This window comes from Mobula birostris, chromosome 2, assembly GCF_030028105.1.
Source record: "Mobula birostris isolate sMobBir1 chromosome 2, sMobBir1.hap1, whole genome shotgun sequence".
Lineage (NCBI taxonomy): Eukaryota > Metazoa > Chordata > Chondrichthyes > Myliobatiformes > Myliobatidae > Mobula > Mobula birostris.
In genome coordinates this window covers 207627202-207653463 of record NC_092371.1, presented here as the reverse complement: position 1 = coordinate 207653463, position 26262 = coordinate 207627202, and the positions used below count along the sequence as shown (strand labels likewise).

At 41.6% G+C, this 26262-nt stretch overlaps 1 protein-coding gene across 1 annotated transcript in view; it reads right to left on the bottom strand.

Annotated features, from left to right (window-relative positions):
* The window catches only part of otofa (otoferlin a), a 374531-nt gene extending 349032 nt beyond the window's left edge, over nucleotides 1-25499 (bottom strand). The window contains exons 1-2 of the mRNA XM_072278846.1: nucleotides 25421-25499; nucleotides 10106-10164 (exon numbers count right to left, since the gene is read on the bottom strand). Coding sequence (XP_072134947.1) covers nucleotides 10106-10164; nucleotides 25421-25499 — 138 coding nt within the window. The remainder of the gene's footprint in view (nucleotides 1-10105; nucleotides 10165-25420) is intronic.
* Between the last annotated feature and the right edge of the window lie 763 nt (nucleotides 25500-26262).

Here is a 26262-nt window from a genome sequence, read left to right as displayed (position 1 = left end):
ATATCTCCTTAAATCCACAATCCCAAGAATCTTCCTTGTACTCCAACTATCCTATGTATATCATTACTTAGAAAAGATTTGTACAAAATATTTTATTGTGATCTTACTATGGCCTGATACAACTGGAGCAAGAAATCACATTCGCATACACTAAATTCCTTTGGGAAATGTCAATGTTCCAAATTCCTTTCTATTTTTCTGCTGTACCTCTATGTTAACTTCAAATAATTTGTATACAAGGAATCCAGCTCTTTCTGAATACCAAGTTTTTTGTATTTCTCACTTAATAGAAATATTCCATGCATCTTCAATGACCTTCCGTCCTCTCCGATCAGATTCCCCTCCTCCAGTCCTTTATCTCTTTCACTAGTCTTACCTCTTTATAAAAGATCAATCTTATCTCTTACCTGACTCTTAACTTCACCAGTCATCCCCTCCCAATTTCACCTATCACCTACTACCTTGTATTTCTTTCTCCTGTCCCCCACCTTCTTACTCTGGCTTCTCATCTTTTTTACCCAGTCCTGATGAAGGGTCTTGGCCTAAAACGTTGACTGTTTGCGCTTTTCCACAGATGGTGCCTGGCCTGCTGAGTTCCTCCAGCATTTGCTGTGTGTTGCTTGGATTTCCAGCATCTGCAGATTTTCTATTGTTTGTCCTCCAACATTTTATGTATATCTACATGTAATTTCCTTTTAAAAGAGTCAGAAAATCTAAATGTGTTCTTCCTAAAGAATGGAATGTTATTGGCAAAACTACCGTTATCTGGCAGCAACACTCTGAAAATTACAGTAACTTCAGGATTTCTCCTCAGATACAGATTAATATTGTTTCACTGCTGACTTCAAAAGCTGGGCTGATAAGATAAATCAGGGCAAACCACATCGGTGTTGTCTCAGTTGGAACTGATGTTACCACAGCACAAATTTTAGCAGTCCTTCCCAAGTAGAAAGGAATTCACTACCAGTCAATTGTCTAGAACTGGAGTGATGCTATAATGTTTGTGTAGGGCAAATTGATAAATTTTTTTTGAGAACCCATTTCACAGTTCAGCAGCAATTGAAGCCAAATGCACCACACTCAGACATCCATTTTGAGTTGTTAAGTGGGCTATTAGTAAATGAGTCAAGGTAGAAGTGTGGGAAAGATTGGTTATTCTTGGATGTTGGTTAGTATGCTACTGTGGGTGAAGTGTTAAGGTAAAGATCATTACTACAGGGAGGTTGGGTAAAGTTTGAAGGATTTGGGTGGGGCTGTAACCTACAACGTGAGCTGGTCCCTAAGAGTAGCTGAACTTAACTGGTCGGGTATCTCCCACATATGTGCTAACCTAAATTATAGAAGTAACATGTGAAGAGATGCTATTCAAACGTCAATTGTATGGATGTATGGGAATCCTGGAGGAAAATACAGTTCATGGAATTTTGAACAAGTTCACCGATTTCCTGTGTGGTTGATTTTCCATTCAAATCGAATTGTAAAACACATGAAACAAGACACTGTGTTGTCCAAACTCCTTCTGCAATGCCTTATTAACATTATCTTATTATATTTTAGGAGACAGAAAAGAGTCATACAGCCCAACAGTCATATATTAGTGATTCAGATTTGCCCCAAGACAGAGGAATGTTCTCAGGAGTTGGGATTATTTTAAATATTAGTTCTACCAAGAAAATGTAATTAGCAATAATGGAAAATCTTCTGATACTAGCGTGTTCCATATAACACAGTTATCTTGCTCTTGTTCTATAAACTGCAAAATCCAGAACAGCCTGAATTAGCACTTTACGCTGAAAATCGCTGGAGTCTGTGTCTTTAATAGGACCATGTGAAATACACTTGAAAGAAACTCCAGTATAGAAATTCTGAGTGTGTACTATGAAATGCCTTCAGCAGATTCAATGTCTAAAATGAAAAACAATATGATAAAATGTTTGGAAGTCTGACATTGTTCTTTTCGGTGTGTTAGTCATGCACTGTGAATTGTCCTCATACTGATTCAGTTACCCCACAAAAGAGATAATAATTTCATTAAAATTATATTAATGGGCGTATAGTGTTTTATGCTCAGAACTGTACATTAGAGCAAGATGCATGCACTTCTGAAAAAGAACTGCAAGAAAAGCTCCTAACTCTGCTTCTATGCCATAACAGAACTTTGTGATATGCTTTATATCTTGAGGGGACTCTTGCCATAGAAGCAACAGATAGTTGCATAGATAATGCCAGAGAAATAAGGGAAAATGAAGAAGAACATGATGATCTCATGGTGTTCAAGCAGCGTCCTAGAAGATTATTTGTCCTGCTTGAGTCCAATGCTATGACTTACTGAATACTACAGAAAAGTGTAGGATGATCAATAAGGCATCTTATTGATGCACAAATCAATGATGTAGCCAGATGCACAAATACAAAAAGAATTAAATTAGCAGTAGAAGAACCAGTAATAAGATTTCATGTATCTTCAATACCAAACACTAATGCTGTGTGCAAGACATCTTTCTCTCCATCTCTTCCTTTCTTTTTCTTCTAGTTTGAGCATCTTGATCTTGTGAAAGTACATTTAGTTCACTGGAGTATTATCTTATTAATCCTTCTGGAGCTGTTAGAGCCTGAGATTGCCAGTTTGGAGATAGGTTGAAAGATCCAGTGCTTCGCTGTCAGAGAGAAGATTCCAGGAAGCAAGAGCGTACTCGAATGGGCTTGATGTGAAGAAACTTAGAGATGCGACACGAGTTGATGTTTAACTCCATTATGCCAATTAAAGCATCCATTAATCACCAATTAAAATATCGAGGAAGAAAGAGTCATCAAGGTGACTGCAGCAGGTGAGCGAGGGTTCAGCACCGACTGCCTGCCTGTTGATCACAGATGGTATCCCTCTGCTGCTGGAGAAGGAGTCTGTCAGTGGTGGGTCGCTGTGGCAGGCGGGGCTCTGCATTCATGTGATCTCTCTCTCTTTTGATGATGTTGTAGGATGTTACCGTGACTGCATTTATGGATTGGACTATTACGCTTAAGGATTGTGGACTTTTTCAGACTTATGGTTTCTATATTCTGTGTTTTAGAATGTAGAACAGGAATAGTACAGCACATTACAGGCCCCTTGGCCCACAGTGTTGTGCCAACCCTCAAACCCTGCCTCCCATATAACCCTCCACCTTAAGTTCCTCCATATACCTGTCTAGTAGTCTCTTAAACTTCACGAGTGTATCTGCCTCCACCACTGACTCAGGCAGGGCATTCCACGCACCAACCATTCTCTGAGCAAAAAACCTTCCTCTAATATCCCCCTTGAACTTCCCACCCCTTACCATAAAGCCATGTCCTCTTGTATTGAGCAGTGGTGCCCTGGGGAAGAGGCGCTGGCTATCCACTCTATTTATTCCTCTTATTATCTTGTACACCTCTATCATGTCTCCTCTCATCCTCCTTCTCTCCAAAGAGTAAAACCCTAGCTCCCTTAGTCTCTGATCATAATGCATACTCTCTAAACCAGGCAACATCCTGGTAAATCTCCTCTATAATCTTTCCAATGCTTCCACATCCTTCCCACAGTGAGGCAACCAGAACTGGACACAATACTCCAAGTGTGGCCTAACCAGAGTTTTATAGAGCTGCATCATTACTTCATGACTCTTAAACTCTATCCCTCGACTTATGAAAGCTAACACCCCATAAGCTCTCTTAACTACCCTATCTACCTGTGAGGCAACTTTCAGAGATCTGTGGACATGTACTTCGAGATCCCTCTGCTCCTCCACACTACCAAGTATCCTCCATTTACTTTGTACTCTGCCTTGGAGTTTGTCCTTCCAAAGTGTACCACCTCACACTTCTCCGGTTGAACTCCATCTGCCACTTCTCAGCCCACTTCTGCATCCTATCAATGTCTCTCTGCAATCTTCGACAATCCTCTATACTATCTAGAACACCACCAACCTTTGTGTCATCTGCAAACTTGCCAACCCACCCTTCTACCCCCACATTCAGGTCGTTAATAAAAATAACAAAAAGTAGAGGTCCCAGAACAGATCCTTGTGGGACACGACCAGTCACAATCCTCCAATCTGAATGTATTCCCTCCACCACCACCCTCTGCCTTCTGCAGGCAAGCCAATTCTGAATCCACATGGCCAAACTTCCCTGGATCCCATGCCTTCTGACTTTCTGAATAAGCCTACCGTGTGGAACCTTGTCAAATGCCTTTCCAAATATCCATATAGATCACATCCACTGCACTACCCTCATCTATATGCCTGGTCACCTCCTCAAAGAACTCTATCAGGCTTGTTAGACACTATCTGCCCTTCACAAAGCCATGCTGACTGTCCTTGATCAGACCGTGATTCTCTAAATGCCCAAAGATCCCATCTCTAAGAATCTTTTCCAACAGCTTTCTCACCACAGACGTAAGGTTCACTGGTCTATAATTACCCGGACTATCCCTACTACCTTTTTTGAACAAGGGGACAACGTTCGTCGCCCTCCAATCCTCCGGTACCATTCCCGTGGACAACAAGGACATAAAGATCCTAGCCAGAGGCTCAGCAATCTCTTCCCTCGCCTCATGGAGCAGCCTGGGGAATATTCCGTCAGGTCCCGGGAACTTAGCCGTCCTAATGTATTTTAACAACTCCAACACCTCCTCTCCCTTAATATCAACATGCTCCAGAACATCAACCTCACTCATATTGTCCTCACCATCATCAAGTTCCCTCTCATTGGTGAATACCGAAGAGAAGTATTCATTGAGGATCTTGCTCACTTCCACAGCTTCCAGGCACATCTTCCCACCTTTATCTCTAATCAGTCCTACCTTCACTCCTGTCATCATTTTGTTCTTCACATAATTGAAGAATGCCTTGGGGTTTTCCTTTACCCTACTCGCCAAGGCCTTCTCATGTCCCCTTCTTGTTCTTCTCAGCCCCTTCTTAAGCTCCTTTCTTGCTTCCCTATATTTCTCAATAGACCCATCTGATCCTTGCTTCCTAAACCTCATGTATGCTGCCTTCTTCCACCTGACCAGATTTTCCACCTCACTTGTCACTCATGGTTCCTTCACCCTACCATCCTTTATCCTCCTCACTGGGACAAATTTATCCTTAACCTCCTGCAAGAGATCCCTAAACATTGTCCACAAGTCCATAGTACACTTCCCTGCAAAAACATCATCCCAATTCACATCCGCAAGTTGTAGCCTTAAAGCCTCTTAATTTGCCTTTCCCCAATTAAAAATTTTCCTGTCCTCTCTGATTCTATCCTTTTCCATGATAATGCTAAAGGCCAGGGAGCGGTGGTCACTGTCCTGCAGATGCTCACCCACTGAGAGATCTGTGACAGACCCAGTTCATTACCTAGTACTAGATCTAGTATGGCATTCCCCCTAGTCGGCCTGTCCACATACTGTGACAGGAATCTGTCCCGGACACACTTAACAAACTCTGCCCCATCTAAACGCTTAGAACTAATCAGGTGCCAATCAACATTAGGGAAGTTAAAGTCAGCCATGATAACAACCCTGTTATTTTTGCACCTTTCCAAAATTTGCCTCCCAATCTGCTCCTCTGTATCTCTGCTGCTACCGGGGAGCCTATAGAATACCCCCAATAGAGTAACTGCTCCCTTCCTGTTCCTGACTTCCACCCATACTGACTCAAAAGAGGATCCTGCTACATTACCCACCCTTTCTGTAGCTATAATAGTATCCATGAGCAGTAATGCCACCCCTCCTCCCCTTCCCCCTACCATCCCTTTTAAAGCACTGAAATCCAGGAATATTGACCATTCCTTTCTGTTTTGTTGTGCAATGGGAGTGGATTTGGGGGTTGATGTTCTTGTTGCATTCTGTTGGTTTTTTTGTGTGGGAGGAGGGGAGTTTGGGGTCAATGTCTTATTCCATATTGTTACTTTTTTGTGTGGGGGAAGGATGAATGGGGGGGGTTGATGATCAGCTTGCCATTTTTTTAGTATGGGGGTGGTTCAATGTTTTTCTCTCTGAATGATTTTGTTTTGTGGCTACCTGGAGAAGACAAATCTCAGAGTGGTATATAGATACATACTTCGATAATAAATGAACCTTTGAACATTTGAACCTTTATTGCTCCTTTTGTGATGAAATCTCTCCGCTTGGTTTCCTCATCCACAGCATCATCTGATGAATCACTGTGGATAGAACTAAGGAAATGCAAGAGTAAAAAGACTCTGAATGGATTTATATACAGACCCCGAAACAGTAGGAAGGATGTGATCTACAAATTACAATGGGAACTATAAAATGCATGCCAAAAGGGCAATGTGATTTCAATATGCAGGTAGTTTGGGAAAATTAGGTTGGCGCTAGATTCCATGAGGGTAATTCCTATAGTGCAAGTATATAAAAGAAAGATGACACAACAGTGGCGAACAAGAGAAATCAAAGTCAACATAACAGCAAAAGAGAGGGCATATAATAGAGCAAAAATTAGTGGGAAGGTAGAGGACTGGGAAGCTTTTAAAAACCAACAGAAGGCAATTAAAAGTAATTAGGAAGGTAAATATAGAATCTAAAAGTAAGCTGGCTGATAATATTGAAGAGGATACCAAAAGTTTCCGCAGAAAGAGTAAAGAGAGGCAATAGTGGATATCAGACCACTGGAAAAAGATGCTGGAGAGGTAGTAATGGGGACAAGGAAATGGCGGACAAGCTGAATATGTATTTTGCATCACTCTTCTCTGTGGAAGACACTAGCCTTATGGTGGAAGTTCCAGGTGTCAGTAGTCATGAAGTTGCCATCACTAGGGAGAAGGTTCTTGGAAAATTGAAAAGTGCATATGATTAATAAGGCAGAAATTGCAGCTTGTAGCTATATGCACAAATACAAAAAGAATGAAATTAGTGGCAGAAGAACCAGTGATAAGATTTTATGTCACAAACACGAGGAAATCTGCAGATGCTGGAATTTCAAGCAACACACATAAAAGTTGCTGGTGAACGCAACAGGCCAGGCAGTATCTCTAGGAAGAGGTACAGTCGATGTTTCGGGCCGAGACGCTTCGTCAGGACTAACTGAAAGAAGAGCTAGTAAGAGATTTGAAAGTGAGAGGGGGACGGGGAGATCCGAAATGATAGGAGAAGACAGGAGGGGGAGGGATGGAGCCAAGAGCTGGACAGGTGATTGGCAAAAGGGATATGAGAGGAACATGGGACAGGAGGCCTAGCCAGAAAGAAAGGGGGAGGGGTGGAGCCCAGAGAATGGGCACGGGGTATAGTGAGAGGGACAGACGGAGAAGAAGGAGAGAGAGAAAAAGAATGTGTGTATATAAATAAATAATGGATGGGGTACGAGGGGAAGGTGGGGCATTAGCGGAAGTTTGAGAAGTCAATGTTCATGCCATCAGGTGGGAGGCTACCCAGATGGAATATAAGGTGCTGTTCCTCCAACTTGAGTGTGGCTTCATCTTTACAGTAGAGGAGGCCGTGGATAGGCATATCAGAATGGGAATGGGATGTGGAATTAAAATGTGTGGCCACTGGGAGATCCTGCTTTCTCTGGCCGACAGAGCGTAAGTGTTCAGCGAAACGATCTCCCAGTCTGCGTCGGGTCTCGCCAATATATAGAAGGCCACATCGGGAGCACCGGACGCAGTATATCACCCCAGCCGACTCACAGGTGAAGTGTCGCCTCACCTGGAAAGACTGTCTGGGGCCCTGAATGGTAGTGAGGGAGGAAGTATAAGGCATGTGTAGCTTTTGTTCTGCTTACACGGATAAGTGCCAGGAGGGAGATTGGTGAGGAGGGATGTGGGGGACAAATAGACAAGGGAGTCGCGTAGGGTGTGATCCCTGCGGAAAGCGGGGGGTGGGGGGAGGGAAAGATGTGCTTAGTATCTGCAGCACCAAACACAGTGGCTGATTAATGCTGATATCATCAGGTGCACAACGGATACTTGAAAAACAAGATCAATTGTGCCAGGAGATTTCCCAATGGGTGCATTTACACCCTCAGATGATTGCTTGTGGAACTTAGTCTATGTTTTCATATATGATTTGCACATGAGAAATAAAGTAATTGTCCTTTTTCTGTGCCATTACACTAAAGACCAGAATTACTTTAAATCAATGACTCCAAAGTTTCCCAGTACCAAAACTCCTATGAAGCAGAATTTCAATGTTTTTAATTGTCTAAAACTGTTACTATCCTTTAGTCTCCTTGGTACTTATAACAGCCACAAAAGCTGGAGGAATAACTGCTTCCAATAACTGTCTTTGCAGTTTTGAAATGAGTGTCAGTATAAATATGGAACAACGCAGGTAAGTCTGGGTGTGGTATCTCCAGGTTCAGGAGTTGGACTTCAATAATAGTAAAATGATTGAATCCATCTTTGGAAATTGAAATAGGCAATCAGTCAGGGATAACAAACACAATGGCACATTTTATAAAATTAATTGTACATTTTGATGAAGTGACACCAATAATGTACGAAGGAAGTTCAGCAGGTAAATAGAACAAACGTAATTCAATATCTCAATCACACAGCAGATTTTTAAAGATCAGAGCCTCTGGTATCAATGGCAATAAATCACACTGGTTTGAAAAACACACTAAACACCATGCAGCTGTAGGTAGATTTGGATACTTTGTGATAGTTTCAGTGATCTGGATGAAGTTGGGTTTATGATCTGTAAACCTACAGCTAATGCAAAAGCGTAAGTGCAAGTAAACAGAGCAGATGGATAATAAAGTGTTGGGAGATGGGGCTTGAAACTGCCAAATGTTGCTGACTTTGGTAAGTGTAGTAATTTGCATGCGGACAGAGAGACTCATGAACTTTCATATATTTTTCAAGGAAAGGCAGTTAATTAATTGTAAAAGAAAAGACACCTGTGTGCACGTTCAAATATAAGGGAGCACAGCACAAACTAAATGCTGGTATAGTTATGATTTTTGGACATATTCGTGGAGATGTTTGAGCACATGAGGAGGTACAATATTCTGTTTTTGCACAAGCTATGCTCAACCTCTCTAGGAATGCTGTGTGCAGTCCTGGTGACAACATATTGTGATCAATGTTTCAGAAAATCTACAGTGGAACACCACTTAACTAATAAAGTAAAACATCTTCATTATCAGGAGAGCTATAGAATAGGAAGGCTATATTAAACAGAGGTGATCCTTTTAGTAGAGATCTAGCATGCAGTTAAGAAGCCAAACAGCATGTTGGCCTTTATTGCAAATGTGATGGAGTTTAAGGCTGGGGTGGTTTTCTGACAGTTGGTGAGATCACATCTGGAATACTGTGCATAGTTTTGGTCCCCTTACCCCAAAGCAATGTAGTGGCAATGGAGGTGATCCAAAGTAGATTCATCAGGCTACTAGGATTAGCCTATAAAGAGAGGCTGGACAGTTTGCGTCTATATCCCTTGGAGTTTACAACAATAAGGGGTGACATTTTTTCAAATATATATGGTCCAAATGGTAGATGTTGAGATAAGGTCATGAGTGGAAGAGCCACAGACAAGGGGATAACTACATAACAAGGGGCAGTTGTATAAAATGAGGCTCTTGGGCATTTCTTCCCTCAGAGGGTAGTGAATCTCTGGAATTCTCTGTGCTAAAGGGTGGTGTAGGCCAGATCATTAGATATTTTTAAGGTGGAGGTGGATAAGTATTTGAAAATTTGAGGAATTGAGAGTTATTGAAGAATTGTTATTGAAAAGATAGGCTCTTATATAGGTTAGTTGTGATCATATTGAACAATGGGAGAGGCTTGAGGGGCCTGATGGCTTCGACCTCCATCTGTTATCTTGCATTTTTGTCTCTCTCAGTAAACTGCATTGAACTAGATTGAGTTGGACTTGGCTCACTGGCTGGACTTGCTGCTCAGCATCTCTGTCTGCACACTTTTCTCAAGCAGATGCAGTGGCTTGCTCACTGACCCTGTGTGGCATGGTCTCAGCCCTCACTAGGCCTCAGACAGTATTAGCAAGAGTCAAGGCAAGAGGGTGCAACCTCACCTCCTGTCAGAGACTGGAGTGCTTTGTAGTGGTCTCTAATATTCAGGCACAGACAAAGGGCCAGAACAGATTTTTAAAGTAATAAAATAATTGAGAAGATAATTTTACCTCATCAAATTGTGCCTCATCTTCACAGTTTTCCAGAACTCTTGTGTAAAACGAAAGGCCTTAAAATTTAGCAGAAAACAAAAATGTCAGTCAGGAAAGACCAAAACACAATACTGTATTAGAAAGCATTGTTACAATATAGATTCAATGGTATTTATAATTTCAGTTTAATTAAATAATACTGTCTAAAACTCAGTAGTCTAGGCAACATTTTCTCTACAAATGCTACTCATCTGCTGAGTGTTTCTGGGAACTTCTGTTTTTATTTCAGCTCTCCAGCATATGTAGATGTGTTTCGAAGAAGGAAGTCTGAGAATCGGAGCGGGAGTGCGGAGGAAGCCATTTTTGAATTTTTCGGGTTTTTTTCCATTGGCGTTCAGAGAGGCGGGACTGCACAGGCGTGTGACGTCGGGCAGTGAAGTGCAAAGACTTAAAAGAAACAGAGCCTCATACAGCGGGCAGCGTAGTTTGCGGGCTGCGGAGTGAGCCGGGAGCAGAGTGAAGGCTTAAGGGCTTCGGCTCAACGGGCTTAGGCGGAAACAGGCGAGGCGAGGAAGGTTTGGTATTCATTTTTTGTTGTTATTTGAGGAGAGGGACAGTATGAGTGTGAGGGCAGTTTGTTGTTCTCGGTGCCGGATGTGGGAGGCCCTGGAGTCTCCAAGCCTCCCGGACATCCACATCTACGCCAGGTGCACCGAGATGCAGTTCCTAAGGGACCAGGTTAGGGAACTGGAGCTGCAGCTCGATGACCTTCGTCTGGTCAGGGAGAGTGAGGAGGTGATAGAGAGGAGTTGCAGGCAGGTGGTCACGCCGGGGCCACGGGAGGCAGACAAGTGGGTCACGGTTAGGAAGGGGAAGGGAAAGAGTCAGGTAATAGAGAGTACCCCGGTGGCTGTGCCCCTTGACAATAGGTACTCCTGTTTGAGTACTGTTGGGGTGACAGCTTACCCGGGGGAAGCGACAGTGGCTGTGCCTCCAGCACAGGGTCCGGCCCTGTAGCTCAGAAGGGTAGGGAGAAGAAGAGGAGTGCAGTTGTAATAGGGGACTCGATAGTAAGGGGGTCAGATAGGCGATTCTGTGGATGCAGTCCAGAGACCCGGATGGTAGTTTGCCTCCCTGGTGCCAGGGTCCGGGATATTCCTGATCGCGTCCAAGATACCCTGAAGTGGGAGGGTGAGGAGCCGGAGGTCGTGGTACATATGGGTACCAATGACATAGGTAGGAAAAGGGAAGAGGTCCTGAAAGGAGAATATAGGGAGTTAGGAAGGGAGTTAAGAAAAAGGACCACAAAGGTAGTAATCTCGGGATTACTGCCTGTGCCACGCGACAGTGAGAGTAAGAATGCAATGAGGTGGAGGATAAATGCGTGGCTGAGGGATTGGAGCAGGGGGCAGGGATTCAAGTTTTTGGATCATTGGGACCTCTATTGGCGCAGGTATGACCTGTTCAAAAAGGACGGGTTACACTTGAATCCTAGGGGGACCAATATCCTGGCGGGGAGATTTGCAAGGGCTACTGAGGTGACTTTAAACTAGAATGGTTGGGGGGTGGGAATCAAATTAAAGAGACTAGGAGAGAGGAGGTTAGTTTACAACAGGGGGACGGGAACAAGTGCAGAGAGACAGAGGGGTGTAAAATGAGGATAGAGGCAAAAAGTAGTAAGGTGAAAAGTAAAAGTGGCAGGCTGGCAAATCCAGGGCAAAAATCAAAAAGGGTCACTTTTCAACATAATTGTATAAGGGCTAAGAGTGTTGTAAGCGCAAGCCTGAAGGCTTTGTGTGTCAATGCAAGGAGCATCTGTAACAAGGTGGATGAATTAAAAGTGCAGATTGTTATTAATGAATATGATATAGTTGGGATCACAGAGACATGGCTCCAGGGTGACCAGGGATGGGAGCTCAACATTCAGGGATATTCAATATTCAGGAGGGATAGACATGAAAGAAAAGGAGGTGGGGTAGCATTGCTGGTTAGAGAGGAGATTAATGCAATAGAAAGGAAGGACATTAGCCGGGAGGATGTGGAATCGATATGGGTAGAGCTGCATAACACTAAAGGGCAGAAAACGCTGGTGGGAGTTGTATACAGGCCACCTAACAGTAGTAGTGAGGTTGGGGATGGTATTAAACAGGAAATTAGAAATGTGTGCAATAAAGGAACAGCAGTTATAATGGGTGACTTCAATCTACATATAGATTGGGTGAACCAAATTGGTAAAGGTGCTGAGGAAGAGGATTTCTTGGAATGTATGCGGGATGGTTTTTTGAACCAACATGTCGAGGAACCAACTAGAGAGCAGGCTATTCTGGACAGGGTATTGAGCAATGAGGAAGGGTTAATTAGTAATCTTGTCATGAGGCACCCTTTGGGTAAGAGTGACCATAATATGGTGGAATTCTTTATTAAGATGGAGAGTGACATAGTTAATTCAGAAACAAAGGTTCTGAATTTAAAGAAGGGTAACTTTGAAGGTATGAGACGTGAATTAGCTAAGATAGACTGGCAAATGACACTTAAAGGGTTGATGGTGGATATGCAATGGCAAGCATTTAAAGATTGCATGGATGAACTAGAACAATTGTTCATCCCAGTTTGGCAAAAGAATAAATCAAGGAAGGTAGTGCACCCGTGGCTGACAAGGGAAATTAGGGATAGTATCAATTCCAAAGAAAAAGCATACAAATTAGCCAGAAAAAGTGGCTCACCTAAGGACTGGGAGAAATTCAGAGACCAGCAGAGGAGGACAAGGGCTTAATTAGGAAGGGGAAAAAAGATTATGAGAGAAAACTGTCAGGGAACATAAAAACTGACTGTAAAAGCTTTTATAGATATGCGAAAAGAAAAAGATTGGTTAAGACAAATGCAGATCCCCTACAGACAGAAACAGGTGAATTGATTATGGGGAGCAAGGACATGGCAGACCAATTGAATAACTACTTTGGTTCTGTCTTCACTAAGGAGGACATAAATAATCTTCCAGAAATAGTAGGGGACAGTGGGTCCAGTGAGATGGAGGAACTGAGGGAAATACATGTTAGTAGGGAAGTGGTATTAGGTAAATTGAAGGGATTAAAGGCAGATAAATCCCCAGGGCCAGATGGTCTGCGTCCCAGAGTGCTTAAGGAAGTAGCCCAAGAAATAGTGAATGCATTAGTGATAATTTTTCAAAACTCTTTAGATTCTGGACTAGTTCCTGAGGATTGGAGGGTGGCTAATGTAACCCCACTTTTTAAAAAAGGATGGAGAGAGAAACCAGGGAATTATAGACCAGTTAGCCTGACATCGGTGGTGGGGAAAATGCTAGAGTCAGTTATCAAAGATGTGATAACAGCACGTTTGGAAAGCGGTGAAATCATTGGACAAAGCCAGCATGGATTTGTGAAAGGAAAATCATGTCTGACGAACCTCATAGAATTTTTTGAGGATGTAATTAGTAGAGTGGATAGGGGAGAACCAGTGGATGTGGTATATTTGGATTTTCAGAAGGCTTTTGACAAGTTCCCACACGGGAGATTAGTGTGCAAACTTTAAGCACATGGTATTAGGGGTAAGGTATTGATGTGGATAGAGAATTGGTTGGCAGACAGGAAGCAAAGAGTGGGAATAAACGGGACCTTTTCAGAATGGCAGGCAGTGACTAGTGGGGTACCGCAAGGCTCAGTGCTGGGACCCCAGTTGTTTACAATATATATTAATGACTTTGATGAGGGAATTAAATGCAGCATCTCCAAGTTTGCGGATGACACGAAGCTGGGCGGCAGTGTTAGCTGTGAGGAGGATGCTAAGAGGATGCAGGGTGACTTGGATAGGTTAGGAGAGTGGGCAAATTCATGGCAGATGCAATTTAATGTGGATAATTGTGAGCTTATCCACTTTGGTGGCAAAAACAGGAAAACAGATTATTATCTGAATGGTGGCCGATTAGGAAAAGGGGAGGTGCAACGAGACCTGGGTGTCATTATACACCAGTCATTGAAAGTGGGCATGCAGGTACAGCAGGCGGTGAAAAAGGCGAATGGTATGCTGGCATTTATAGCGAGAGGATTGGAGTACAGGAGCAGGGAGGTACTACTGCAGTTGTACAAGGCCTTGGTGAGACCACACCTGGAGTATTGTGCGCAGTTTTGGTCCCCTAATCTGAGGAAAGACATCCTTGCCATAGAGGGAGTACAAAGAAGGTTCACCAGATTGATTCCTGGGATGACAGGACTTTCATATGATGAAAGACTGGATCGACTAAGCTTATACTCGTTGGAATTTAGAAGATTGAGGGGGCATCTTATTGAAACATATAAAATCCTAAAGGGATTGGACAGGCTAGATGCAGGAAGATTGTTCCCGATGTTGGGGAAGTCCAGAACGAGGGGTCACAGTTTGAGGATAAAGGGGAAGCCTTTTAGGATCAAGATTAGGAAAAACTTCTTCACACAGAGAGTGGTGAATCTGTGGAATTCTCTGCCACAGGAAACAGTTGAGGCCAGTTCATTGGCTATATTTGAGAGGGAGTTAGATATAGCCCTTGTGGCTAAAGGGATCAAGGGGTATGGAGGGAACTCAGGGTTCTGAGTTGGATGATCAGCCATGATCATACTGAATGGTGGTGTAGGCTCAAAGGGCCAAATGGCCTACTCCTGCATCTATTTTCTATGTTTCTATGTTTCTAATTTGTATTATTCTGTTCAAAGTTACAATTAGCAGTTTATTAATTTGGATCAGGATATTCTGAATGAGTAAAGTGTGACAATAGTTAAATGTCCAAATCTATATATACATTTTGACTATGATTGAAAGGCAAATAAAATCTTCATAACTAATTTGAATGTGGCAGCATTTAATTTATATTATAAATGCAATTGCCAATTTGAAGATTAAGATCAGGAAAATATGAACTGCTTTAATAAGCCCATTGGAAAATATTTCAATAAAATGCATTATCAAGCCCACTTCTGAGATGCTGTATTCTGGAATTAACAAAACAATGCGCTGGTTATTGTAACTTGAAACTTCTCAAGAAATCCTTTTAATGAGCATTAATCCTTTTAATAAAAGTGTTTTCACTAGTTAATATGAAATTGCAGTTAACAGCTCAAGTAACCATATGATGTTCATTAATGTCAATCCGTCAACACACTTCCCTAGTAAGTGAATAGTTATGGATATCTGTTTGAGAGTCGTTTTGGGAAACTAAATTGTCAAATTTTTCAATTTAATTTTATGTAACTTTACTTTCTATCTCTTTTATTCCTTTTTCTTAACCCAGTCTTCCTTTCTCTTTTTGTACCTCTTTCTGCAATTAATTTATTGTTGCATTCATATACTGCTGCCAACTATCCATCATTATCCTTCCTCCACTTTCACTCAATGGGGATTGAGGTGCTTCTATCTGGTACTTGGGAAATAAATGAATTCAATTATATTTTGTTTTGAAAAGGTAAAACAACCTATTCCATACTTAACATAAGAAATATACTTTGCCTTTTTAAGGGGATTAATAATTAAATACTACACTTGATTCAGATGAAAGAACTCTTGAGGGAAGAATTAGGTTAATGTTAATCAATGCTTTTGCTGCCTAGCTCCTTGTACTTCTAGCAAGTAAATTCCTAATACCCTCCTTTTACAGAAAAAGTTAGTTTTTGTATATTGGATTGTTTCTAAAGTATATTTTTGGAATACTGACAATAAGATTCATTTTTTGCATTATGGATTATTAATATATAGGTAGACTGCGAGAGTTTGGAATTGTCAATTTATTGTATGTATTTATTAGACTTAAAACATGCTGCTAGCACCGAATTTGATACAATCTAGTCTAACATAGTTCAGTAATGTACCATAGAACAATGAGAAAACTATCTTCTCCGTTAAAACATATCCAGGTGGTTATTTGAAACAGGAAAAGGGTTTCCATTACCATAGCAATAGATTAATGAGCAGTCAAAGAGCATACCCAGATGATTAGAAATATTTAATACCTTTAACATTAGAAACCAGTGCAATGTAAAGACACCAATGCAAAACATTAGCCCAGTAATATAATCAATACAGTATCTGAGCTGGTATACACAAAACCAATTTGTCTGTTTCTTTGTGCATCTTTACAATTCAGTTTGTACTTACTTACTCAGGAAAAAATTTGCCTAAACTTAACACAAAATTTTTGGTAAATATATTCATTATTGGAGGCTTATAAAATGGCAGGGAAATTAATAGGTTATAGTAATTATTTCACTATGATGTATTGTTTATGCATTTCATTTTTAACAAAATATGTTGAATGAGATATGTTGTGAAGTCTCCAACAATTTACAATAGGGGAAGCAGTCAGAGAAGGCAATTGATTTGCATGGGCTGATCATTTCAGGTATGTTCATATTTAGATAGTTATCATTCATTTTTGATCTCATTCCTTAGTGGAGACGCTGATAGTGGTGTCTTGTGTCTCCGCTCATCTAATGATCCAGTTTTAACAACAATGCGCTGGACAGAACAGGAATACCACTGAGATGATATTGGCTGAGAACAATGGATAAAATACAGACAGTGGAATCAAGCAAAAATTACAACTGTAGTACTTAAGTACTTCAGAACTAGCAGCACCTCACGGAGTTGCAGTACAATTACTTTACTGGCATTTTCCTGAGTTGTGGAAAATCACTGTAGTTTACCCTGGTCATATAAAATCAGGACAAGTTTGATTTAGTTAATAACCACCCAGTCTACTCTCAATCAATGACAAAATGAAGTGAAGTATCATCAAAAGTGCATTCAAGTGACACTTATTTCTCACTGATGCCCAGTCTGGATTTTGTCAGGATCGCTTTGCTCTGGACCTTTCACAACTTTGGTCCAGACACTAGGTGAAGTATGAGTAATCGCCCTGGACCACAGTGCTGTGAGTGGCATCAAGGAAATCTGGTAAAACTGAAGTCAATGGGCCTCAAAGAAAGTAAAACACTCCAGTGCTTGAAGGTGCACCTCTCACAAAGGGAGATGTCAGCAGTTGTTGGGGGTTAATCATCCCAGCCCCAGGAAATTACTGCAGGAGTCCCTCGGAATGACAAATGACTGTCCTTCCATCAATGAGGAAGCTCACAGGTGATTGCACAGAGTTCAGTTTCATTCCTAACTCTTCAGGCACATAACATTCGCATCATCTAAGTGCTAGCTAACAGCATTGAGGTGTCAGGAGGTGAGTCACTTGCCACAGGATACTTATCCTCTGATATGCTCTTGTAATCATGTACGACAGAAGAAAATCTAACTACCTACCCTTGACATTCAACAATGTTATCATAAATCATAAGCTCATTTGGACCAGCCACATAAATACCATGGCTTCAAGAATGGGTCAGAAGCTGTGCTGAATTCAGGACTGTGATGGTGTACTCTCCAATTGTCTGGGTGAGTGCAGTGCCAAAAAGCTCACCAACATCCAGGATTGATCCCAAAAATGAAAATTAAATGAATTATGAAATGAACCTCAGTCTCTAAGTTCTAAGAAAGATTCAGTTTAAATTATCTGTTTCTAAATTTTCCAAGACTTTTTAAAATCTTTTTGAAATGATTCTACTCTTCTTGGTTTAAAGAGGTCAGCAATGATTATTCAATTTGAGCACACACACTATGTTTTTATTACTATTCTTTTGCTTCCCACTAATTTTATTTTTTTTAAATCCTTCTTAGTCCAAATTAACATGCATAACAGAATATTTTTCTAGGATCTAAATACCATCGTCTGGTGTCCACCAATCAGTGGGCCATTTGTTCAAGTTGGCAGAATGCATTGGATTGCCACACATCCATGGCACAATGCCTTTCCAGGAGACTACCTGTCCAGCTGCATTACTTGGCTCTATAAGTACTTCCTATTCTACTATATACCCTGGGATATATTGACAGAGTCCCCAATGGCTGTATTTCTATTAAATATTATTCCATATGCTGAATAAATTTGAGAATAACTTTTATGAATACAAATAAAAATGATAGGCTAGAAATTTCTCTGGTCAACGATTAACCAGATTTTTGAGGGGAACAATAACAACTTGGAGTGAGTGTGCTGATACAGTCACTTTAACACCCAGGCAGTGGGGAAATCACATGAATTAATATGGAGGAGCGGTTACTAAGTGCAATAATGTAGCAGTTCAACCACAAAACAATCAATGGGGTTATAGTGCAGCAACCTCAAGAAAGCAGGCATCAGAGCAATGAAAGGTCCTGCTTGAGAAATGAAGGAGGGCTGAGGGACACTTAAACACGAGGAAATCTGCAGATGCGGGAAATTCAAGCAACACGCATCAAAGTTGCTGGCGAATGCAGCAGGCCAGGCAGCATCTCTAGGAAGAGGTACAGTCGATGTTTCGGGCCGAGACCCTTCGTCAGGACTAACTGAAAGAAGAGCTAGTAAGAGATTTGAAAGTAGGAGGGGGAGGAGGAGATCCGAAATGATAGGAGAAGACAGCAGGGGGAGGGATGGAGCCAAGAGCTGGACAGGTGATAGGCAAAAGGGATACGAGAGGATCATGGGACAGGAAGTCCGGGAAGAAAGAAAAGGGGGAGGGGGGAAAAACCCAGAGGATGGGCAAGGGCTATAGTCAGAGGGACAGAGGGAGAAAAAGGAGAAAGAGAGAGAGAAAGAATGTGTGTATAAAAATAAGTAACAGATGGGGTACAAGGGGGAGGTGGGGCATTAGCGGAAGTTAGAGAAATCAATGTTCATGTCATCAGGTTGGAGGCTACCCAGACAGAATATAAGGTGTTGTTCCTCCAACCTGAGTGTGGCTTCATCTTTACAGTAGAGGAGGCCGTGGGTAGACATATCAGAATGGGAATGGGACGTGGAATTAAAATGTGTGGCCACCATTCAGGGACTTACATTTCCTCCCTTACCACCATTCAGGGCCCCAGGCAGTCCTTCCAGGTGAGACGACACTTCACCTGTGAGTCAGCTGGGGTGATATACTGCGTCCGGTGCTCCCGATGTGGCCTTCTATATATTGGCGAGACCCGATGCTGACTGGGAGATCATTTCGCTGAACACCTACGCTCTATCCGCCAGAGAAAGCAGGATCTCCCAGCGGCCACACATTTTAATTCCACGTCCCATTCCCATTCTGATATGTCTATCCACGGCCACCTCTACTGTAAAAATGAAGCCACACTCAGGTTGGAGGAACACCACCTTATATTCCGTCTGGGTAGCCTCCAACCTGATGGCATGAACATTGATTTCTCAAACTTCCGCTAATGCCCCACCTTCCCCTCGTACCCCATCCGTTATTTATTTATATACACACATTCTTTCTCTCTCTCTCTCTCTCCTTTTTCTCCCTCTGTCCCTCTGACTATACCCCTTGCCCATACTCTGTTTTTTCCCCCCCCCTCCTCCTTTTCTTTCTCCCTGGGCCTCCTGTCCCATGATCCTCTCATGCCCCTTTTGCCAATCAACTGTCCAGCTCTTGGCTCCATCCCTCCCCCTCCTGTCTTCACCTATCATTTTGGATCTCCCCCTCCCCCTCCCACTTTCAAATCTCTTACTCACTCTTCCTTCAGTTTGTCCTGACGAAGGGTCTCGGCCCGAAATGTCGACTGTACCTCTTCCTAGAGATGCTGCCTGGCCTGCTGCGTTCACCAGCAACTTTGATGTGTGTTGCCTGAGAGACACTTAATTGGATCTAATGTCTGCAACACCTTCCAGAAGTATATTTTGCCACAGGTCTAAAACAAATCACTGCTGGCTAAAACTGCTCAGGTCACAGTAAGACCCCTAAAGATATCAAACTCAATGAAATCTGTTAAGGATGGTTAGCAATATCATAACTATGAAAAAAGCAACACTTGCACTTATTGCTTTCATGATTCCAAGATCTTAAAAAAAATTGTGCATCAATGTAGTACCCATGAAGAGTTGTCACCGTAGTAATGTTGAGAATACACCATAACTATTCCATTTTCTGCAACTCATGAATATTATGGAATACTTTCCACTTGCAGTATCGACAATAGCCTTGAAGCTCAGCACTGTCAAAGATGGTATCCAGCTTGATTAGTGTCCTACCAGCTACCAAAACCTTCCCTCCACCACCTGCACACAGTGGTTGTAGTATGTAGCATCTACAAAGAGTGCTGCAGTTTCTTGCCCAAGGTACCCTGGAAGCACCTCCAAAACCTGTGACCTTTACCACCAAGGAGGACGTGCAGCAGGTGCATAGACACACCACCACCTGCTAGTTCCTCTGTGAGTCACTCACTATTCTGACTTGGAAATGTATATCACCACTTCATCATTAAATCCAGGATCTCTCTCCCCAAAAGCACTGTGGATCACTATTAGCTAAAATTTAACTGGACCAAGCTAAAAGCAGGCATATCCCTTAAATGAGTAAAATATTTTTGTATAAGAATAAAATTATTGAAAGTGACTTTTACAAATGTATTTTTCAGCCTGCAATTTGAATCTTCAAAGAGAAGTACTCCAATTTTTTTAATTTCACTAACTGGTACGTAACAAAAAGTGACAGCAGTTTTTTTTACAATACAAAAAATTGCAACCTTCTGTATGTATTATTTTCTTTTAAAACAGCTTCATAACTTCTGCAAACAACCATGTCAAAATTTGCTTAACTTATTTTTTGGTCAATTGTATAGAGGTTAAAATTGGAAAAGCTACTTAGATTTCTTCTTTTCTGAAAGAGAGGAAGGTCTCTTAAAAACAAGAAATGAAACATTTCATTATCTGTAACAATAGTAGCAGATGTGACAGTAGTGTTAGAAAATAACAGTAGTATCTTCAGTTTTGAATGCCATTTGCTTGTTTTTATTGTTTGTACTATCTGTTTTTTTCTCTCTGTACATTGGGTGTTTGACTGTGTTCTCTTTTCAATGGGATTTTTGTGTCTGCCTGTAAGGAGATGAATCTCAAGGCTGTAAAATGTATACATACTTCGAACAATATGTGGAGTGATAATGACAAACACAAAAATGTAAATTGCAAATTAAGTTGTTATATGCCTATGAGATACATTATATGTTCATACTTACTAACAGTTTTATCTTATGTGAATTGAATATATGCTTCACATCCTTCATTTTGTGTTTTGTCAAGTTGTAAAATATGTTTTAAAGGTTACATGCTCATTGTGCTTAAACTCCGATTAAGTGAAATCTCCTCACATTGATTTTAAAGACATTTTCATGAAAATCTTCTCTTTAATTTTCAGTCTGACTAAAGCCTGGGGGGTTGGCTCAAGTGTTTTTCAAATTTCAAATTGCTCACTCAGAATCTGAGTCGCTTGGTTGCATGGAACTCAACAATACGTGTACAACAATGAACTAAGAATAAAAAGTAATTTCATAGATATTACAACTGTAATAAGTATTTCTGATGGGAAACTGAGAAATATTTAGGGGTAATAATGGTTTTAAGGCCCTGGTAAAATGAACACAATTACATCGATCTAAATTTTTTTCATATTATTTTCAAATCAACCAAAGCACCACAACCTAAGAAGACACAAGAGATTTCAGGTGCTGGAATCTGGAGCAACACACAAAATGCTGGAGGAACTATGCCAGTTAGGCAGCAGCTATGGAAGGTAATGGACAGTTCATGTTTTGAGTTGAGACTCTTCATTTAGTCCAATCTCAATTCAAAATGTTGACTTTCCATTTTCCTCCATAGATGCTGCCGAACATAACCTCACAGTCTTTCTTCAATATGATTACGGAATATGTTAAAACCAAGTAGTGTGAGTCATTATCCAAGTGTTTGAAACCTTGAAATGCACTAAATACAAAATCACCTTGATAAGAATTGAAACACATAAAAAAGGCACTGGTGATTAGGTGGATCCCAGAGACATTCTCCTGTGTTCAGTCATTTTGATATCAGTTTGGTAACACTTTCACCTACAAAACAGAAGAATAAAATTGAGAATAGAAAATGCTAAAAATATGAGCAGGTTAGGTAATATCTGTGGAAAGAGAAACAGGGTGAACTGTTCAGATTAGATCCACATTGTCCGAACTGGGAAAGAGGAAAAGAAACCAGTTAAGAGCAGAGAGGATGGAGCAGGGAGGATGGATATGCCAAAATGGAATATGATGTTACTGGGGTAGTTGAGATGCTTTAATGTTTATGGAGCAAGCAGGTAAATTAATTAAGGTGACAGAAGAAGATAAGACAGGCAAAAGGACATATTAAAGCTGTGAAATTCAGGTCAGAGCTGTTGCTGAGATCTGAAACTAAAGGGAAAAAGCCGGAAATCCCCAGCACCCCAGAAGTGTTTGTGCGTGTGTGTGTGTGTGTGTGTGTGTGTGTGTGTGTGTGGAGAGAGGACATTTTAATCAAAGTTACAGATGAATAGCCTTACAGTAGAACTGGCCCATTATGGTGCAAGGAGAAAAGGGGGTGTATTGTTAAGTCCTGAAGGCTGCAACAAGCTCATCTGTTCCTCAAGCTTACTCTGGCCTTCCTGTTTGAAACAGGGTGGTGGGGTGGGGGCACAGATGATATGTCAGATTAGGATTGGACATGAAGAATTGGATGTAAATGCTACTGGAAGTTGTAAGCCAGTCCTCGGACTGAGTGGAGATTGATGACAACATTCAGTTACAGAAGAATTTACATTTGATTCCCACACATTAGGGCAGGACTGAAGCAATATAGCACTGTACAAAGTGCCACATTTCAACAGAAACTTATATTTGTAGAGCATTTTTAATTATGTAAGCTGTACCAAGGTGATTCATAGTAGAATATTCAAAAATATTTGATGCTGCGCATGGGAAGATGGTCACAAGTTTAATCAAAGGCATAGTTTTAAATCGTGTCTCAGCAGTGGAGAGAGAGAGCTGCAGAGGTAGAATCATTTGGGAAGGGAGTTCCAGAGCTTGGCACTTTACCAAATAATGGTGCAGTTGCAAGTGAGGAGGAGATAAAAGCTATGAATAATCAAAATGATAGAACTGAAAGGTTGTGGATATCTTAGATAGCAACAGAAATGGAGGAGATTACATTGGAGTGATAGCCAATTTTATGCAAAGATTTGAAACAAGTGTGAGATTGTGAAATTGAAACATTGCTTAATTAACAATAAATGTACTGTATGTCGGCAAGCACAGAATGATATAGCATGACACAAAGAAATTACATGTGTGTGAGAGTTTACATATATCTTACTGTTGTTCATGGTGAGAATAAAGTTTTTTTGAGAATACATAGTCTGAAGTTGGCTGGAGTCAGACGGTAATAAAAAAAATCAGAAAATAGCAGGCTTAATGATGTTGTGGGTGGGAGGTTTAATGAGAGCTCACATTAAGGCCAAGTGGGCGCCCTCTTCTCTCCACTTCTCCACATCCCCCACTCTTCCCCTTTCTCCTTCTTCCCCCCCCGCCCCTCCCTACACCACATTCATAGGCTTGGTTGTTCTATAGATGTTCCTTAACCACTATTTTTTAGGGAGGGAATGTGAGCAAATTCTCATTTTGTTACTGGGAGAAGTTGGTGTAATTTATTTCCTCTGTACCTTAAACAGATTGTTTACTGAATAAATTGATGATGTTTGTTCCTCTGTTTTCTGTCGGTCATACATGCAGCTCCACCTCCAATTCATAGACTGATAATGTTGGTAAAAGGCATCTGCAGAAGTCTGCAGGTGTTCTCCTGTGATATTTATCCACCAACAGACCTCACTAAATGAGGTTGTGTATCTCATGTGAGGCCGACTTTTGTACATTGGCAGCTATATCTGGTTCTATTTAAACTTCAATTATATTCTTAAGCCCAAAGTTACTTCCATAACTGCAATTTCATCCATATAATCTGGTGATTTAATTAGCCACAGTTTATCCATTTAGATTAACCGCTGGGGTCTGTGGAGCCCCAGACCTCCACAGGTCAACTCCCAGCTCTCGGTATAATTCAGGTCTCTCAAAACAACTAGCCCTGTCAGACAAGAAGAAATGTAATATAATTTCAGCATCAAAAATTAGATCAAAAAATCATTTTGCTTATCCTCCAGGGTTCACCAAAATGGCAGTCACTCTCAACTTAATGGAGTATTTTTTTTGATCAAATCAATACAGTTAAACTGGATTTCTTGAAATGATTATACATATTTCTAAAATAAATATTCAGCCAGTGCCCAATAAGTATAAAGATTATTTAATAACACTTGAATGGTGTTTCTCGCCGCTTCTCATGTCCATCAACTGAATCAGAAAAGGAATCGACTTGAAACGTGAACTCTCTTTCTCTCTTTAGTTGCAGCCTGACCCACTGAATGTTTGCATAATGTTCACTTTTTAATAAAGAAGAAAAGGAAAACGAGGGAATTCTACAGTTCATAGCGCTACTTGGGTTCAGAATTATGACTGGTCACGTTAGATTTTGGGGATATGTTCCCCCTCCGCTATTTCAATGGCAACATTAAACCATTCAGTTAATTGAAGTAAAAAGCTTCATGATATTAGTAGACTGAAGAACCTAAGAAGCAAGGCTCGACTCAGTAACATCGCCAATGCCATGTTCATACACTTAGAAACAGAGCGGTTTTATGGCTGCACCCGGAAGAATTAAAAATAATTCACAGGCACACACTTAAGTATTTTCCTTCGATCCCTCCAGCTCACGCAGTTGGTTTGGCACTCGCCCGCTATAACGGGGAAGGCGGGAGTCAGTGCCAGGGCACCAGCTGATTCACCAGCACTTCAACAATTCCGGCCCTAACACCTCAGTTCGCCTGCCTCGCTAGCAACCACGACAATGGCTATGGACGCAGATGGTGCTTTTTGTGTCTTAGGATTCCTGTGCATGTTCCCATGCGCAATAGTTTGAAATATGGACCAGCTCTGCTGTGACCAACATCGGGCACAACTTGCACTTATGTCGCGTGGTTGCACAGATTTTTATGCAACATTTATAATTATTACAGTACTTTTTAAAAGAAGTAATTGTAAGGAGGCAATGCCACAATATTCCGGAGTTAGCATACACAGGATGATAGATGGATTATCATAATATACCGCGATTAGCATAACTAATTAATTCAGACCGACTTTCAGTTCATAAACGCGGCGGTGCCGCTCCGGGCAACACAACTTTTCATAATTTGGTGCCAACATTGAATGGATTTCGCCCGGCTCACAGCCCGATATAGTACAAGTCGGCTCACTCTGTCGAGCCGACACCTGGATTGTATACCTCTGGTGCCACCTCCGATGATCTGGCATCGCATTGCAATCACAACACTCCATCCAAATGCGGCGCGATGCTCTGTAAGCGCACAGGGCAAGGGTCGCTCCACTTACCTCGAAAGGACACTTTTGCGATGCGGTCGCCTTTCCCCCGGAGGTTGGTGACGGTTTTCAGGTGCACTGTGAGAGCCATGCTGACTCCGGTCAGTGTTGCTCCCGGAGCAGGTGCCGCTGGACTCTGACTCGCTTTCCTCGCTCAGTTACAACACAGTGCTGAGCAGCGGCAGGGAGAACCAGCTCCCGGAGTCTCCTCCCCCGTGTACAACTCACTGTGGATCATCCGTTGTGTTGTTCGGGATCCCTAAATTATTCAGGAGCTTCATTACCAGAGCGGATATCGCTGACATGTTTTAAAGCTGCCCCACGATCGTATTTACAACCATTCAACAGACGTCAGTTCAGTCTATCCAGCTGCTGGGGGCGTAGATATGCGGTGTGGAATTGCTGCAAATACACCTCCAATATACACATCGTGAAAGGGTTTCTTGGTGCATTGGGGGTTAGTGTGGCACAGCATGCATTCTACTTTGGGCCTTTTCCTATCCGGGGAAATAAAGAATTGGCTAAAGCATTGGGCAAATATTTTGCATCCCTCTTCATTGTGGGAGAACTATGACAGCTGAATGAAAACAGAAGGTCTTGTGGCAGCCAAGAAAGCTAAAGTAGGTGATGGCACTGAAGGAGGACGGTGAAGGAATTGAGAGCACTAGGAACAGATCCCCAGATCAAAATGGGGGAAGAGTTAGGTTCTAGAACCTCTCAGCTTGAAATGAAAGTTCAAAGTTAGAGTCATAGAGTCATGGTACATAACCGCACAGAAACAGGCCCTTTGGCCCATCTAGTCCATGCTGAACCATTAATCTGCTTAGTCCCCTCAATCTGTAGCAGGACCATAG